We start from the raw sequence: 16,906 nt of genomic DNA on the forward strand, positions 1-16,906 counted from the left end.
ATTTTAGCTTCAGTAGCTGAGCAGTATTAAGAAATCTTTATTTCGATTTTCTGAAAAGAAAACCTAGATAGTTACCACTTCTTGAAAAGAGAAAAAGGCATGCAATAGCTGCTGGTCTTGGGAGCAAGTTTTTCAGATCAAAAAGGAGAAATGCTTTTTAAAAGTTGTGAGCAACAACTAAGAGGGAATTATAAGGTTTGGGAGATGCGATGGCAACCCAATACTGATGAATCTCCTCAAACCCCGTTCCTGCTGACAAGCAGAAACAGATCCTCTTCCTCTACCCACTTTCTCACCTCTTCACTCCACACTTAACACCCTCAGAATATAACTAATAATGAAGCGGGGTGAAACGCAGGAAACGTAACGCAAAGTAATGCACATTCTGGCCCAAACTACCCGTGAATCGCCTTTCCCCGACTCGTAGACACGGAAAACCCCAGTCCTTTCGATCTGAAGGTCCTCCAGATGGGACGGGCAGAAGCGGAGGTCCGGAGGCTTGGGTGCTGACCGGATCGTGGCTTCCAAGCACCTGGCCTTAGACTGAAAGGAGGCCAGATGGGGGCTGGAGTGAGTCCCGGGCTGGCTTGCTCTACACATCCCGAGGCGACACCACCCCTGCGCACTGTGATGCTTTCCTAGACACGCGTCTGGCAACCTTCTGAACATACCTCAAACCCACATGAAAGCCTGTTTATTAGGGGGCCCGTCTCCCTCCTAGAATAAGCGAGGAGGCCGCTGGACTACCCACCGACGAAGTGTAACAGGAAAGGATGCGGGCTAACTCGCAGCACCGGTCCTTCTCCCCATCCCCGACCCCACCGGTGGCCCACTCAGAAGAAATTCCAGGCTGTGGGCCAGGGGAGCTGCGCCCTGGGGACCAGCGCGCCAGGGCCACCACGCGCCCTCGCCTGCCAGTTCCCGCCTAAGCTCGCCCGGCCTCCCGCGCGTTTCTCCTCTGCAGGTCGGAGGGTGGACTTCGCTAGTTAGGAAAGCGAGCCAGTATCTCTTGTCTCTCGGGCTCCACAGGTGAAGAGGGCGCTTTAGGACGCTGATGCTAATCTCTCGCTCCCGGGGCAAAAATGAAAATATTGACTCTCGCCAGCAATCTGCAAGCAGAAAACAGATCAGGGTTGCGGGGCGGGGGCTGGGGGGTGGAGAGGGGACTTATCAGTCTGCATTTTTAAAATAAATATATCACCCAGAAATGGTTGGATGTTTGCAAAACAATGTAAAATCCCTGGTATGAATTCTAAAGGAAGAGAGTGTAAGGATCTTGGAAAATCTAAAGCCTTGCTTTGCTTTCCCGGGTCCCTGAGAACAGGCCCTAGAGGAACATGTTTCCATGGACTTGCTGAAACCTTCCCTTAACTGGAGGTGCAAACACACTGTATATATTTATATCAATAACATATAGGGTAGGCATGTCTGTATGTATTTACCTCATACATATTTCTATAAACTCCAGCGTCTGGAAAGGGTGGGGGTAAATAACACTGAACGGTTAAAATTATGGAGAAGGGATAATAACTGATTACTAATTTGAAAGTAAATAAACAGGTGACTTTTTCAGATCAAATTCCTCCTTGGATCGTTACAATAAATATCTCTGAAGGAAGCTCTCTATTTATGTTGTCATTGATTAATTCTTCACTACCTCATTTGATTTCGATTTAGAACGATTTGATTCTAATTTAATTAGCATGTAATTTGGATGTACATAATTACTGTAATTATGACATTCAGGTAAGGCAGCTTTAGGCTGAAAGGCAATTTCAAATTTTCTAGCAACCTACTTTGTACTTGGAAATGGACAAGGACTTTGCGCCCTGCTATCCAAGTAGTAATTAGCACATCTTTGAAATAGGCAGTGCGGCGGGATTTGTATTAAAACAGCAAATACAAACCCAGCCGAGTTACCCGCTGCAAAGGTGGCTGAGAGTTCCGGGAAACGCACGGCGTTTCCCTGGCGCGAGATCAGGGAGCCCGGCGCCCCGTCGCCTCGGCCGGCTTTATCTGCTGCGGGCTCCGGCGCCTCTGCGGCCTTGGGTGCCGGATTTGGAGGTGTAGCTTTTAAGATTAAAATACAATAAACGTGCGGGGAGGGTGGGGGACAAGAAAGGAGGGGAAGAAGCCATTGCACGACGTCTGAAGACGAGGGGTGGGGTAGTGGACTAGGAAGAGGAGGGAAAGGGGCGGCGGGAGGACGGCGAGACGCAGAGTGGAGAGAAAATTGGTCAACGCCCCCAAGTGTTATCCGATTTTAGATTTGGGTTTCCACGGGAAAAGGCGGGGGCAAAGGGGATCAGTTCGCGCCGGCGGGCAGGGCAGACCCTTCGCAAGGAGCTGGGAGGAGGGGTTTCAGGACTTCTGTCAGCCCTCGGAGACCCTGACCGCCCCGCCGGGTACCGGCCTACCCAGTAGCCCCCAGCACTCGACTCTGGCGGGACGGCGCCTGGAAGACAGCCGCGAGGCAGGAGACTGCTTCGGCCATCCCCGGGTCCGGGCTGGAGAAGGTGCGGGTCCCTCGCTTCTCTCCCCTTCATAGGGGGTCTCGGGACATGGGACGATCTGCTTGCGTGCTTTAATCAGCTTGGTTTGGTCGGTCCAGGCCAGGGTCGTTGGGCGAAGAGCGCGGGGGCGCTGAGCCCACGGCCGGGTCCCCATGCCGGCTCCAAATCGCCGCCGACAGCGCCCAGCGTGCTCAACTCCAAGTTGGAAGACCCTGAAATTGCCTTGAAAGAAATTTTAAATACGCCAATTCTAAGACTAGGGCCAAGCAGGGCGTTATTTTATTTGTTTGGATTTTCAGTTAGCACATCTCAGAAAAAACTTCCTTGCCTGGGAGCAATAATACCGGCCGTTACTAAGCAGTGTTCCCCAGTAGCGGGGCTTGTCTTCCCCGGAAGACAAAAACTCGCTTTTCTTTGCTGGATTCGCTCGTTTGTTGCAGCTCGCTGCAAACGCAGACTCCCCGCTCTCGAAGCGGCGAGCGAGGGCGGATAGTGCGGCCTTCCCGAACCCGAACTCTAGATGGCGCCAGAGAGCCGCACTCGCCAAGCTCCTCTTAAAGGAATCAAGAGCGACTGTCAAACATAAAAGCAAATCAGAGTTTTCAGTTTTTTTAATGTGTTAAGAATGTTATTCCTTAAGAAAATTTGTAGCTAAATTATTCTCACTTAAAATAAACACTTAGTATACCAATTACACAAATGGGCGGGATTTATGTAAGATTTACTTCATCTGCATTTTTGTAGTGGGAGAGAGCCTTGGCGAATACAGATAATAGATGCAAATAAGATTAGAGTTAAAATAAATAAAGTTTCCATCTGAATAAAGAGAAATTCAATTTTACACGACTTATAACGATTTGACGGAATGTCCAGACAAACCGCTCAGGTGCACCATCTAATCGCGTCAAAATAATGTTTTCCCTCCTGAAGAAGAGAAAAATCTTTCTCCTTTCTTTTTTTCGTTCTTTCTCCACACCCCCTCCCCCACATCAGGTGGAATTCGATTCACTCCAAGGGTTAAAAAAAAAAAAAAAGTAAATAAAGCCAGAAAAGGCAGAACGCGGAGGGGGAGGGTGTGGATTGCGGCTGGCTGAGAGAAGGGCCGAGGAAAACTTGGTCTTCGTTCCTCTCCTGCGCAGGAAGAGAAGCTACAGCGCAGGAAATACTTGGAGACACCGGCTGAAACGAAATCAAATTTCCTCTCACCCGGGACTGAGAGAATTCAGAGCCCCTGCCTGCGCCCCCAACCCCACACCAGCCTCCGAGCAGCGGCCCTCGCTTGCGCTCAAACCAGAGCGGGCCGGGCCCAGGAGCCCCGAGGTGGCCCTGGGGAGACGCGGCCCCACCTCGGGTGGAGACCGAAATCGTCTCGGGGTTCCTGGGCTCTCTCCTCCCACGCACGCCTTCCCCAATTTGCTGGGGCCCAGCGGGTCGTCGCCTGCTCCAGTCAAGGTATCCCCGCGCCCCCAGGTCCCCCTGGGGCTGGAGGTTGGGGAAGAGGGCGGGAGTCTCCCTTGCCTGCTAGTTTCGGCTGGGGGCAGGAGCCCTCTCCCTCCGCGTGCAGGTCCCGCGAGCTCTGCTCTCCCGGCTGGACGCTCACGCCCGACCGCCGCCCGCCGTTCTGGGAAGCAGCGGTGATGGACGTCCGCTGACCCGCGGGGCACAGGCAGCGCGCAGAGGCCTTGATCACTGGGCTGCGGAGGGAGCCGCGAGGCGAGCGAGACCTGCACGGCCAAGCCCTTTGATCTGCCTTTATTATCCACGAGAAACAAAGCTGCCTGGGGCAGACGCCCGGGCGCCCTTATTCCCCGGGAGACCCCACCACACCCTCACCTCCGCGCCGCCTACCCTCAGCCCCCTAAACACGCCAGGCACGCTCTCGACCTCCAGCGCCTCGGCCCCAAGCCCCTAGAGTGAACATAGCCCTGGCCAGCTTCTCCAGGCCAGGCCTGGACGAGAGGGCGCGCGGAGTGTAGGCTGGGGGGCCCGGTGATAATTTGAGCCAGAAGAGAAAATGGCCAAAGAAAAGAAACACTCGAGGAAGAGCCGACCAGCCGAGGTTTCGGGGACGCAAGAAGGGGGAGCGGGAAGCCACCCAGCCCCAGACTCTGCAAACGTCCGGCTAGGGACCTTCGCTGTACGTTTTATCGCTACTTTGCTGCTTGGCTTTTCACTACAGTTTGAGAGAAAATTTTTGTTGACTTAATAACAACAGTTTATTTTTTTTCTCCTCTATAAAAATCAAAACATTCAAGTTCCCAAGACAATAATTTTTTTAAATCCCCACACTGCCCCTCACACTGAGGCTGACTTTGCTTGTATTTTCTATTATGAGGGGAGCCTTTTAGATATACTTTTATTCTGTAAATATGTACTTCATTTTCTAAATTAACATTTTTTCAAATTGTGGAATTATTACATTTACCAATTTTCTTTTCGTTTCTCCCTCTCTTTTAAACCGGGGCTGTTAAGTTGGTGGTCAGAAGACAAAGAGAATGAAAATAATTTTCATTTCAATAATTGCCTTCTGGTCAATTTAACTGTGCCTTATTTTGAAAGAGACTGTCTAAATGAGATTCCTGTCCCAAATGTGTTCCCAGGCCTGATCCCAGCCTTTAATTATTCCTGAGTTTTTTTTTTCTTCAGAATAAGACGCCGCACTGAGTAATCACAAAGAAGTCAGAGAGCATCCTTGAACCTTTTCAGAAGCAGCGCCACTGATATTCAAATAACCTGCGAGGGCCATTTGACGGCGCGGGGACCTAGGCATTTCCAATTCACTATTTGCATAGATCAGCCGTCTTTGAAAAGGAAAGGAGCAGTTGTCTTCCATAACATTAAAAAGCCTAGTTATCAAATCAAGTGCTTAGTTTGGGGGCTTTTAAAACGTTTACATTTTATCTCAGGTTGCCCTTTACCGTTTGACATGCAAATTTGGTGCAGTTAATTTAGACAATTAAAAAGATCTTCAAGGGAGCTTTGTCACCGAGAATATTTGGAGTTTTCCCCGTGGACCAGCTGAGATAAAGTTGGCCAGAACAAATGATGTCTAGGAGATTAATTAGATATTTGATAAGACATGAATCCCTAATAAGGGAATACAAGGCACAGGGGGCTGCTGTGTGCTCTAAGTCAAAATTAATAACATTTAACAAGATTTTCATTTAGGCATGAAATGTCTTTTCCGGGGTATTGACTCTAGCGATTTATTCCCTTGAGTCACCTCCTAACCGTAGAGGGTCTTGGGAGGTAAAAGACTTCTTTATAAAGGCTTTTTCCTTTCACTCATTGTTTCTAAATCGCTTTTTAAAAACAAACAAACCCACTGGAGTTTTGCCTGACCTCTCTAGCAGGGGTAGGCATCTCCTCAGTTAAAACTGCCAAGGACCTTTGCTTTTTCGAAGGGGTTCCAGAGTTTTAAAATGTCACCTTTTGAGAGCTCTCTCCTTAAGTAATACAACTACACCTTATAACCCCATTTAATTTATGCTGTTAATATACAAATAAATAATTTTGACTTTGCAAAAACGTATGTGTATTATGGCTTTTTATAACTCACATAAACCTTACATTACCTAAGACTAACATTAAAGGAATTTTTCCCATCAAAAAAGGTCGAGCCATGTAAAGGTTACTGGTGGGGGGCGGGGGTGTGTGTGTAACAGGATTAAAAAAAAAAGAAAGTGTATTGTTCAGAGTCCTTTAATAATACCAAAATGAAAATATGGTGTCAAGATTTTCTTCATACAGATAAACGCATTTAATTTCTTTAGATGACCTTAACTTACGTGTTTGTGAGTGAAATGATAACTCAACATTTTAAATATATTTTACATATATACTGACTCTCACAAAGTGCATCAGAAAATAATAATAAAAAAAAAAACTCCCTGAATTTCAGGAATTCACCAAAACAAAACAAAACAAAACAAAAACCTCTATTCGAATGAACACTTACAAGAAAATAAAAGAGAACACAATCTTTTGAACCCTATTTTTACAGATGTTACGAAATACAGAGAAACTGTCACTAGACTTCCAGTTTAATTTCTCACCTTCAGCCTTTTTGATGCTTCCTTTTATAGGAAAAAAAAAAGTTTCACTGTAAGTAGATATCAAGCAGGACTTGGAGCATTTTATATATAATATAATCCACGCAAAGGGGCTGTTTTTATAGGTCCCGTTTGTTCTCAAATGTTCTGACAGTCCTTTGCAGGGTGGTGACTTGTTTTTGGAGAAAAGGAAAGAGAAGGGTGGAGGAACCGGCTGGGCAGTAGGGGAAGGAGGGAACGTTTCTATGTATTGCTCTTCGCTCGAGAAGTTTGTGCGAGTGGTGTGTTAGTGTGTGTGCACGCTTGAGTGTGCGTGCTTGTGGTTGTAGATCTCCGGCGTGTGTGTGTGTGTGTGTGTGTGTGTGTGCAGTTTTTTAAAGTGTTTGTGTCGCAGGTTGGTTCGCTTTTGTTCCTGGAATACGCGTTCGATTCTCGTCTGGGCTCGGGCAGCAGAGGGGAGCTCTTGGCTTGGCCGGCGAGCGGCGGTCCGCGAGCCGAGTGCCGCATCACCTCGCGCCGACCCGGGGGCGGCCCTGGAGCCCCCGCCCGTCCATCCCCCGGTCGTTTGCCCTCCGAACCTCTCGCTCGCTTTCGTTGTCTACTCGCTCGCTCGCTTCCTCGCGCCTCTCTCCGGATCTCTAAGAGTCGTTGGGGCCAGACGCGGCTTCCTTGCCTCCCGCCGAGGCTGCCGCCGCAGCCGCCGCCGCCGCCGCCGCAGCCGCCCGGGCCGCACTGACGCCGGAGTCGTGCAGGATGAGGTCAGGGGACTCGGAGCGGGGCGTCTCCAGGTTGCTGGCGTCCGTGTCACTGTCGCTGCCCTTTTTGCCCCCGCCGCCCCCGTTGTGCGTCTTAATGTGTTTGCTCAGGTGGTCGCTGCGCATGAAGCGCTTGTTGCACACTGGACAGGCGAAGCGCTTCTCGCCCGTGTGAGTCCGCAGGTGCCGCTGCAGCTCGTCCGAGCGCGTGAAGCGCTTGCCGCAGAAGAGCCAGTTGCACACGAAGGGCCGCTCTCCCGTGTGCCAGCGCAGGTGCGCCTTCAGGTGCGACGTCTTGCCGTACACTTTGCCGCAGCCCGGGATGTGGCAGCTGTGCAGGCCCTTGCGCCGCAGGCTCGCCCCGGCCGGGCCCAGCCGCTCCGCCTCCTGGCAGTTGGGGCAGTCGCAGGTGGCGCGGCCGGAGTAGCGGCGGGCCGAGCGCGCCGAGCTCCCCCCGGCGGCGGCGGCCGCGGCTCCCGAGATCATGGCGCTGGCTGCGGCGGCCGCCACTGCGGCGCTGGAGTCCGAGTAGGAGGGCAGCACCGGCTTGAAGCCGTCCTGGGCCAGCAGGTGCTGGCTGGTGGAGAGCAAGTGCGAGGCGGCGGCGGCCGAGGAGCCGAGGCCCGTGGAGCTGAAGGCCGAGTGCGTGAGCGAGCTGAAGTCGGGGTTGTAGGTGCCGAGCTGCGAGTGCAGCGAGGCTTGGGGGGCGCCCGAGTGCAGCGAGCTCTGGAGCCCCCCAGCGGGGTTCTGCACCTCCAGCCACGAGCCCGGGCTGCTGTGCACGTCCCACCACGACGACGCAGCACCGTTGGTCACCTCGCCCGCCGCCAGCGTCGAGTGGAAGCCTGACTTGTACCACGACTCGTACGGGTGCGCCATGCCCACGCGCGGGTACAGGCCGTCGGCCGCCGTCGTGTGCACCTTGGAGATGAAGGCCGATTGGCCTCCCGCCTCCTGCGGGGACACTCCGGCCGCTGCCGCCGCGGCCGCCGCTGAGTTGGAGAAGAGGCCGCCGTAGTCGCTGCTGAAAGCGGACGACGTAGGGGACGTGGAGGCCAAGCAGAAGGCGCTGTTGGCTGCGCCCGAGCCTCCCGCCAGGCCGCCCGAGCCGCGGCCGCCGGTGGCCACTGCGAAGCCCGAGAGGCTGGACCCGAGGTTGCAGCTGGACGAGGAGCGCTTCCAGGGATGGAAGCCGCCCTTGGCAAAGGCGCTCGACTCCGGCAGCGTCGTCAGCGGGCTCGTGTTGCCGATCTTGTTACAGGTAGCCGCCAGCATGGCCAACGGGGTCGTTCCGAAGCGCGGTTCTTCCTAGAGTGGGTGGGGTGAGGGAGGGAGCAAGGAGGAGGAGGGCAGGAACAAGTGGGAGGAAGACACAAAGTGCACCCGTGAGCAGCCCCGTCCCCCAGCCGCTGGTCCCGAGGCGGGGGGCGGGGGGTCGTGGCCCCCCGACTCGCGCCTCCTCCCGGTGAGCTCGCGGAGGATGCGCCGCGCCCCGCCGCGCCCCACGCGGGACAGAGGGAATCCCAAGAGAGAGGGTCCCGGAGCTGTAAAGTTGTTCTTCGGTGGGGCTACAAATCAAAGATGTGTCGGTTCTCCCCGCCTCAGTCGCTGCATATCCTGCCCCAAACTGGACTCAAGTCGCTCGCCTTCCGCTCGCCACAAGCCCGCTCCTCTCAAAGAAGCCCCCAAGTCGCCCTTCGGGATGAAGCGCGGAGGTAAACACATCGGCAACAAACACCAGGTGAGGGCAGAGGCGGCTGAAACAGCGACCGAGGGTGGGGGAAGCTTGGGGCACTCCTCCCAAGGGTGACTACGACTTGATTCTTTTTAATAGAAAACGTTTTAAATGTTTACATACACACACACACACGAAGACAAGAATCCGAGCAGAAGCGACCCCCGCGATGGATTTCAGTCATAAACGAACTAGGAAGCCGCAGAAGTGTAAATGTTAACGTGACTACATGGTCTGCAAAACGATTAAGACTGTTTTCTGGAAACACCGCTGTCGCGTAATTGCAACAATCCCCTAAGCAAGGAGGGGGGGGGGGCGGGGGAGGATGGGATATAAATCACGCAGGGGGAAAAAAGGAACCTCTAAAACCGAATATTGAAAGGACTTGCTTGACAAATCCTTTTCTTTCAAAGGCACCTCCTGGGTTCCAATAATTTGGAAAGAATCAATCCCAGAAATGTGGAAAGTGCTCAAAGAAGCTGAGGCTGCAGTCGGGCAGCAACAGTTTCTCCAGAGCCGCCGACCTGGAGAAGCCATAACGAAAAATTACTCCTGTTAAAACAAGCAAATACCGCACTTTCGACTTACCCCAAGTATAGACGTGGCCATAGCAGGTCCCTGGGTGGCGTGGCGGGGCCTGGAGCGAGGCTGAGCCTGGCGGCTGCTCGGTAAAACTATTCGGGTTCCGCGCGGCTCCCGTGTCCCCGCGCCCGCGCCGAGCGGACTCCGGGCTCCCGCCGGCTAAACTCAGCCTAAGTGCGAGGAGCACCCGCTTTGAAGTGCCGCTGGCTGCGCTTCTTACCCAATGAGGGCGCAGGCAGAGCAGACGGGAGCTGCCCAGCAGCCAATCAGACGCGCCGAGGGGCCCAAGCCCGGGCTCCCGGCGCGTGCCAGTCACTGCGGCTAGCGGGGTGGGGGGCGGGGGCGGTCGCCGACTGGTGACTGAAGAAATTACAGCACAATTAAAAATTTACACACACTCACCAAGCCAGGTTTAAGTATCGCTGAGACCGAGTCACAAGCTTCCCCACCACTACCCCCCCTCGCGACCTCCCTGAGAAGATGCAAGTTAGGACTGACAGTCCTCGACTCTCCACTTGTGGGAAAGGAGACAGGAGGGGAGGGGGCGCCGAGGCGGAGGCCACACGAGCAAGGCCCAAGTAGAGATGAAAATGTCAACGCTCACTTTGTGTATCCAGGCTCTCGCCTGCGGAGCACAACTTCAGCTGGAATCCATCATTCTCGCTCGCGATTGTATCATTGTCACTTGTCTACCTGATTCCAGATTCCCAATGGATTCAGTTTTACTCTGAGTCACATTGAGGAGAAGGGGTGAAGGGACGGCTCCTCCGAAAGGAGAGAAATAGGCCTCTTCGTCCAGGTCTACACCCACAGACTTGGGAGATTGCCGCATCCCGCCATTTCCCCTAGCGGTCTATGTGACTTCCTAATTGTCGCTCTGGCCTCTGACCCAGTGGGTAATACAAGTGCCACTCACACCCGAAGCTTCAAGTGGTAATTGAGGGCACCCTTTGTACCGTTTGCCAGTGCCTAGATACCAGGTTAACCCAGTTGTCAAATATGACTAAACAGTGGGACGTGCTGATTATCTGCCGGGTTTCGCTGGGGGCTGGCATGGGGGTGGGAGACATCAGCCCATACAACACGCTGCACGAAGCCGCTTATTTTCACAATGCAACGACTTTGGAAACAGAGATCGGCGCGAGCCGCGTCCGCCCCCACCGCCACCCCCGCTGAAGCTGCAGCTTGCTCGGCTGTTTGTTTAACCCGGTGAAGATTTGCATGTCACGTTTCAGCCCAGAATCGAGTTTCTTGCCCTAGCTCCAACCCACTCACACTCCAGGCTGCCTGGGCCTACAGGCTCCTCTGAAGGACAAGGACTCCGGTTTGAGGGGTGGGCTTGCCCCTAGCTCCCTGCTTTCCTGGACGTGCTCAGGGAGCTTCTCCCCCGGACCTCTGTCCGTGAGTACCAGGGACGAGGCCACACGTGGGCGCCTCCACATTTTGCAAGCTGGAAGCATCTTAAAGTCCTCTTCGGATCCTGTCGTGTGATAAGACACGTCCTCAGACAGACAACTGACTACGCTTCTGGAACCCCTTAGTCGCTGAGGTGTTTTTCTTCTTTCTGGGTCTCCCCTTTTTCTTCAGGGTAGTCAGGAGCAGCTTTTGAATCAGAAATATCAGTGCCCTCGACAGACATGGGTACTGGTTTTAGTGTACCACATTTCCCCCTGAAAACCCACATCCTGCTCTAAAAGACATTTTAAACCACGAACCTCAACAGCTTGGGTGCAAAAGACGAGTTGTTGCGGAGGGGGAGCATACAGTACCTCTTGACCCAAAAAGTGCGACCACCGTGGCTCATCTCTTGGCCCTGAGCGGAGCCTGCGTGCATCCTGGTGCACTCCGTAGGTGGAGAAGAGTATATGGGTTGCTTTCTTTGCTTTTCGTTAGAGTATCTTGGCTCAAATGCTCTCCGCCCCCCCACTTTGGTCTAAGGTGGCGAAAAGGCCGAGTAAAGTACGACAGAGAAAGAGGAGAGAAGGGAGAGAGAGTGAGAAGACCCGCGCGGCTCTAATGAAGGTTTGTGTCCTGGGGATTGTAGTAGAAATTGGCAGGGGAGAGGGGGAAGGGGGAGTGTGAAAAGCCCCAGGGACTCGGCGTGGAGGGTTGAGGCGGCATCCTAGCAGCCTGGAAGAACCAGAAAGCCCGGCAGGGGGACCCGGGAGCCCTTCCCAACAGGTGACTTCTGCCCTGGGAGAGCAGACTGGTGTTCGGCTTCCCGTAGAGTCTTCGCGTCGATTTACTAATAGAGGGATTGTTAAGTGGCAGCGAGGCGTTGCCGACTCACCCAGTGCAGCCCGGGGAGGAGAAGCGCGGAGGTTCCCCTCAGCCACCTCCTCCCCCACCCCCAACACACCCTCTCTTTAAGGAAACCTGACAAAGTAATAAGACAATCCAAAAAGCCACTTAGCACTGGTGACATTTTCAAGTCAACCATTTAAAACAATTCACGCTGGTACCTCGGGCTCCCGGCGCCCGGGTTGCCTTCCTCTTCTCCTTTTCCTCTTCCTCCCTTCTTCTCCCCTCCCCCTCCCTGCGTTTTCAGCGTAGTTCCAGCTGTCAGACTCTACGTGGGCACTCGGATATTTCTTTAGATACACATCACCGGATCACAATAAAAGTTAGAAAATCTTCCAGATGATCGCAGGGCAGACGCCCTGGGCACTTCAACTTTAAGGTGGGGTGCCCAAGGAAATCTTTCAGAAGTCCAGTTTTGTTTTGTTTTTTTCCCCGTGTGACAGATTTTTTTTCTTCCTCTAAAAAATCTAGTTTTTAAACAAAGATCAATGTGTTATGCTGAAGTGTTGAGCTGACTGTTAAAACATTTGGGGAAATAATGACAATGTAACAAAGGCCTGGTTTGGAGTGAATCATCACCCTTTTAAAAGTTAAAGCAATTTTCAGGAGAATAGCTTTCAGCAAACGCTTTACATTATTCAAAACGGCCAAATAATGCTCTATTATAGCGCCTGAATGCTGCCAGTCAGCCCCTAAGTGCAATTTGTGCAAAGGCCCCGGTGCCTTATCTCCACTTCTTTATAAAGAGGTGAATATAAAACAATTTCTTCCAAACCCAGACAGAGAGCACGAAAATTGCTTCCCTTTCTGCAATCAGGGCAATTTAACTGGAGTGCAATTAGCACTATTAAATGTCGATTCTGCATAAACAAATCTGACTGAGCAGCGAAAGTGGGGTGAGAACCTCATATACACTGAAACTGATTTTTTAAAATTATGTATCCGGGTCCTTTACAATTGATCCGTGACGTTTTCATCTTGGAATATATTTACATGGTAAATACACTATGGTTAAATCAACATAATTTTTTTTTGCAAAATAAAATTTCAATAAGAATCCTAATAAAGAAGAATAGGGTAATTAAAGGGAAGAGTTCACTTCCTTTGAACAAATATTGTTTCCCCCATCTTGCCTCTCCCGAGAGCTTCGATCTGAGCAACTGCTCAAGTTGCTGCGTTGAGGAGGCAAAGCCAGGGAAACAATTCCGTCATTAGCGCGGATCCGAAGGATTGGAGCTGCTACGCCACAGGGAGAAAAAAAAAAAAAAAAAAAGATGCTTCTCCTTGATGCAGCGGGAGACGGGAGAGGACCAGTTATCTTCTGAATAACTCGAAATATTAGGTGGCTGCCCAGTCTCGCAAGAGCTTTGGCCAGTCGCAGAGTTGAGCTGCGAATATATGGCACAGGCATGGGGTGGGGTGAGGTGAGGTGGAGTTGGGGGGACTTGAGGATGTGGGCAGGAGCGGAGGTGTCGGGAGAGGAGGAACAGAAGGTTCTCGCCTGGGCCCTGCTGGCTGCTGTCAAAGCCTCGGCCACCCAGACCAGGATGCCCAGGGGCGAGGAGAGGACCAGGAGAGGGGCCCTAAAAAAGGCATTTATCTGACCTGTCCTCCTCTCGCATGCCTTTATTTATTTGCTTAGCCACCAGGCTCCCTTTCTGAATAATACGCACAATTAATTATGCTTTTCATTTGCATGATCTACACTACAGCAGTGATTATCAGGTCAGCACGGTGTGGGAGTTGGGGAGATACATTAATAACGAGTTAAAAAACAAAACAAACAACGACAAAAAAAACCCACATACAGGGAAAGCTGCCCTTGTGTACCACAGGGGCTGAAGAAGCCAGTACAGAGGTAAGGTTGTTGAGTCCAATGAAGCTTTTCCTCAGTTGGAGTTTGTCAATAGTGGGTGACAGTTAAATGCAGCTTTTAATTAGAAGGGAATCTTTTATCATGGACACAGATCTATATTTTTAAAAGCATCAGCCTTGAGATCAACTGGATGGAGAAAATTAACTGAAAATTAAGAAACTCTACCACAACTTCCACTGAGTTTTCACTTAATATTTGTTCTATAACACCCTCATTCCATCCCAACCCTTGCAAATAAAAGAAGCAGAAAGGCTCAAGAGGCCACTGGAACTTTCATCTTTTCTCTACCTCGGAAGTGTAACTGCTTTTTAGAGATGGGAGGAGATGCAAATCCTTTTTGTCTCTAAGATCTACTGGAGAATCTGAAAACCCTTAGTCTATTAAGGACACTCCACACCTTTGCCACACAACTAACTTTCTGCTGCTAGATGTATCTGGGCCATATATTTTAAGCCTGCCTTGATCTGTTTATCTGAGCCAAAAATGCATGAACAATTAAATGAAAGACTCTGGTGTGTCAAAGGAAGGAAGGTGTCTGTAGACTGTGATGATTTTAATGACTGCAATTATTGGAAGATTATTCGACAAGCATCATAGATTTGTTTACTGCCTTACTTGGAAACTATGGGGGGCCTATTCGCCTTGGGGTTTCACTCCCCACCCCCCTCCATCACCAACTACTACAGAGGGGTCTTAGACATAAGCAAATGTTGGCTTCTTCTTTTCTAGGGCATTTCTACCAAAATTGGACTTCCCTGGTGGCTCAGACGGTAAAGCATCTGCCTACAATGCAGGAGACCCGGGTTCGATCCCTGGGTCAGGAAGATCCCCTGGAGAAGGAAATGGCAACCCACCCCAGTACTCTTGCCTGGAAAAATCCCATGGATGGAGGAGCCTGGTGGGGTACAGTCCAAGGGGTCGCAAAGAATCAGACACAACTGAGTGACTTCACTTTTCTACCAAAATGGAACACATTTGTTGTCTCAGCCAACTCTCATGGAACCATCTTTGGAGACACTAAAGCAATCTTTTCACACAGACCCTAAGTTAATATGTTTAAAAAACCCAAAGACCAAGGAATTCTGGTCATTCATCAGCTTCTCCTTGCCAGCGTATTAGTTTCCTCGGTTTTACACTTTCACAGGCAGCCTTTGAGGAGACTTCCAACTTCTCCTTTATCCAGGGTTTAGAGGAGACACAACTGCAAGTTATGAAACAGGACTTTAGGCATACTTAATATGCCTATTGGAGAAAGTTTGGCTTTTCTTCTACAAGTGTTCCCTACCCCTACCCACCCCCAGCCATATGATTTCCAATCACAATTCCTAATGTTGCACTGTTAGAAATAAGTAAATAAAAAGAAGTATGACTGAGAGCAGTTTGTATCCAAGGAACTTCTTTGCTGTATTATACATAGACACAAGGAATGCACATAAGGAAGATTTCTTGTCTGATAAAAGCAAAATCATCTTGTCTAACTAAATAAATCACAGCCTGGGTTTTGCTCCTTAGTGAAATTTGAAAAAAGAACAAAAAGGATAGCAAACATCCCTAGTAAGTCCCCCTTCCTCTCTCCCCTGAAGCTCTGAGGCTGCTGTGGCCTGGTCATCCTAGTGCTCTTCCTGGGTCTGTAATCAACCAGTCTGAAGATTAAGGTGGACTTCTGCTGGAATCAAGAACCTGTGCCTGTTCAAACAGGAGCCTGCAGAACTCTGCAAGTGGCAATTAGGAGCCCATTACAAGCCATTAGATTGATCAATGTACCTTAAACAATGCAAACGATTTATATGGCTGATTTATACGGAGTGGGGAAAAGAAAAGAGATGGGGGGAGGACGACTCCATATCCTTCCCATTATCTCACTGTTCTGGAGAAGACCCAGGCCCAGCCTCTCTTCATCACTGTTTAGAACCACCAGAGCGATTTATTCTGAAAACTTTTCAAGCAAAGACACAGGCTCGCCTGGCTCGTTTGGTGGATGGCGAGGTGCCCATTCTTTGCCTCTTTTCTCTTCTAAGGAAGAGCTTAGAAAGACCGAGGCCGGGATTCACAGCGACGCCACTCCCCCCGCGGAGCACGCAGAAGGGAGCGGTCCCAGCTGCCGCCTTTCCCCGGGTCTGTCCCGGAGAGGGGTAGGATGACCTACAGATTTGTTTTAACGGTGTGTTGAGAGCTGTGTGGCCTCCTAATTACGGCAGAACACAGAACCATTAGCCCTTGAAGTTTCAGGCGCGACTTCCACCCAGCTCCCCGCGTGCAGAAGACACTGGGGAGGGGGCGCTGAGGAGGGAGGGGGAACTCCTCGGAACAGAACTCCTCGCTAGAGCTGACTATTTCAGCTAATCTAAACTGGAGAAGACAAATATACAACAGAGCCGAGGCGATCAAAGCTGGCCCTGCCAGCTCCCTCCTCCCGCCCTCTTTCCCGCCCCAAAGTCTGTTTGTAGTTGTCTCCTGTGCTGCAGACACTCGTCCGTCTTCTCACGACAAGGAAATTCCTGCCAGTTTTTTCCAGAGCCTGCAAGGAGAGGACAGACGCACTTCACACTTCCTACAGGAGAATTCCCTTTGTCTTATCTCCCCTCCCCCAGTCCGCCCTCGGCTCTGAAATGGGGGGAGAGGCAGCAGGCGGAAAGACCCTGGGCGCTGAAGGGGCGATCGTAATCGAACCCCACTTTCAACTCTGCCCCTGTAGGTCCCCTCCCCCCTTTCTCCTCTTCTTTTCCCCATCTTTTCTCCTCCCTTTCTTTCTCCTTCCCTTTTTCCAATCCCCTAAATGCTCTTACCACTCAAGTCTTCTTGAGGGCTCCCGCGCCCAGAGCCTGGGCCGGCGCCGTTTTTTTCCCGGCCTTAGTGGTTTGGCGGGAAAGGGCTCCGTCCTGGCTTGTCCATGGGTGTTGGGGACAAATCCTTTTGTCTGTGTCTATATGTGGAATGGGAAGCATTACGGGTTGATAATGGATCACGGAAGGAAGAGGGAAAAAAACAGAGAAACTACAGGCACTGGGAGAGTTGCCACCTGTGTCTTTTGCAGCCAACCTGCGATGGGAGCCCAGGATATGGAAACTCTTCTAGATGGCTCATGACTTCAC

The 16,906-nt window shown here is 51.4% G+C and overlaps 1 protein-coding gene across 1 annotated transcript; it reads right to left on the bottom strand.

Annotated features, from left to right (window-relative positions):
* Nucleotides 1-6,199: 6,199 nt before the first annotated feature.
* On the bottom strand, nucleotides 6,200-9,912 carry SP9 (Sp9 transcription factor). The gene is made up of 2 exons (XM_019984978.2): nucleotides 9,644-9,912; nucleotides 6,200-8,628 (listed from the first exon to the last, which is right to left on the bottom strand). The coding sequence occupies exons 1-2, from the start codon at nucleotides 9,662-9,664 to the stop codon at nucleotides 7,204-7,206; spliced, it is 1,446 nt and encodes a 481-aa protein (XP_019840537.2). The 5' UTR covers nucleotides 9,665-9,912; the 3' UTR covers nucleotides 6,200-7,203.
* Nucleotides 9,913-16,906: the final 6,994 nt, after the last annotated feature.

This window comes from Bos indicus, chromosome 2, assembly GCF_029378745.1.
Source record: "Bos indicus isolate NIAB-ARS_2022 breed Sahiwal x Tharparkar chromosome 2, NIAB-ARS_B.indTharparkar_mat_pri_1.0, whole genome shotgun sequence".
Taxonomy (NCBI): domain Eukaryota; kingdom Metazoa; phylum Chordata; class Mammalia; order Artiodactyla; family Bovidae; genus Bos; species Bos indicus.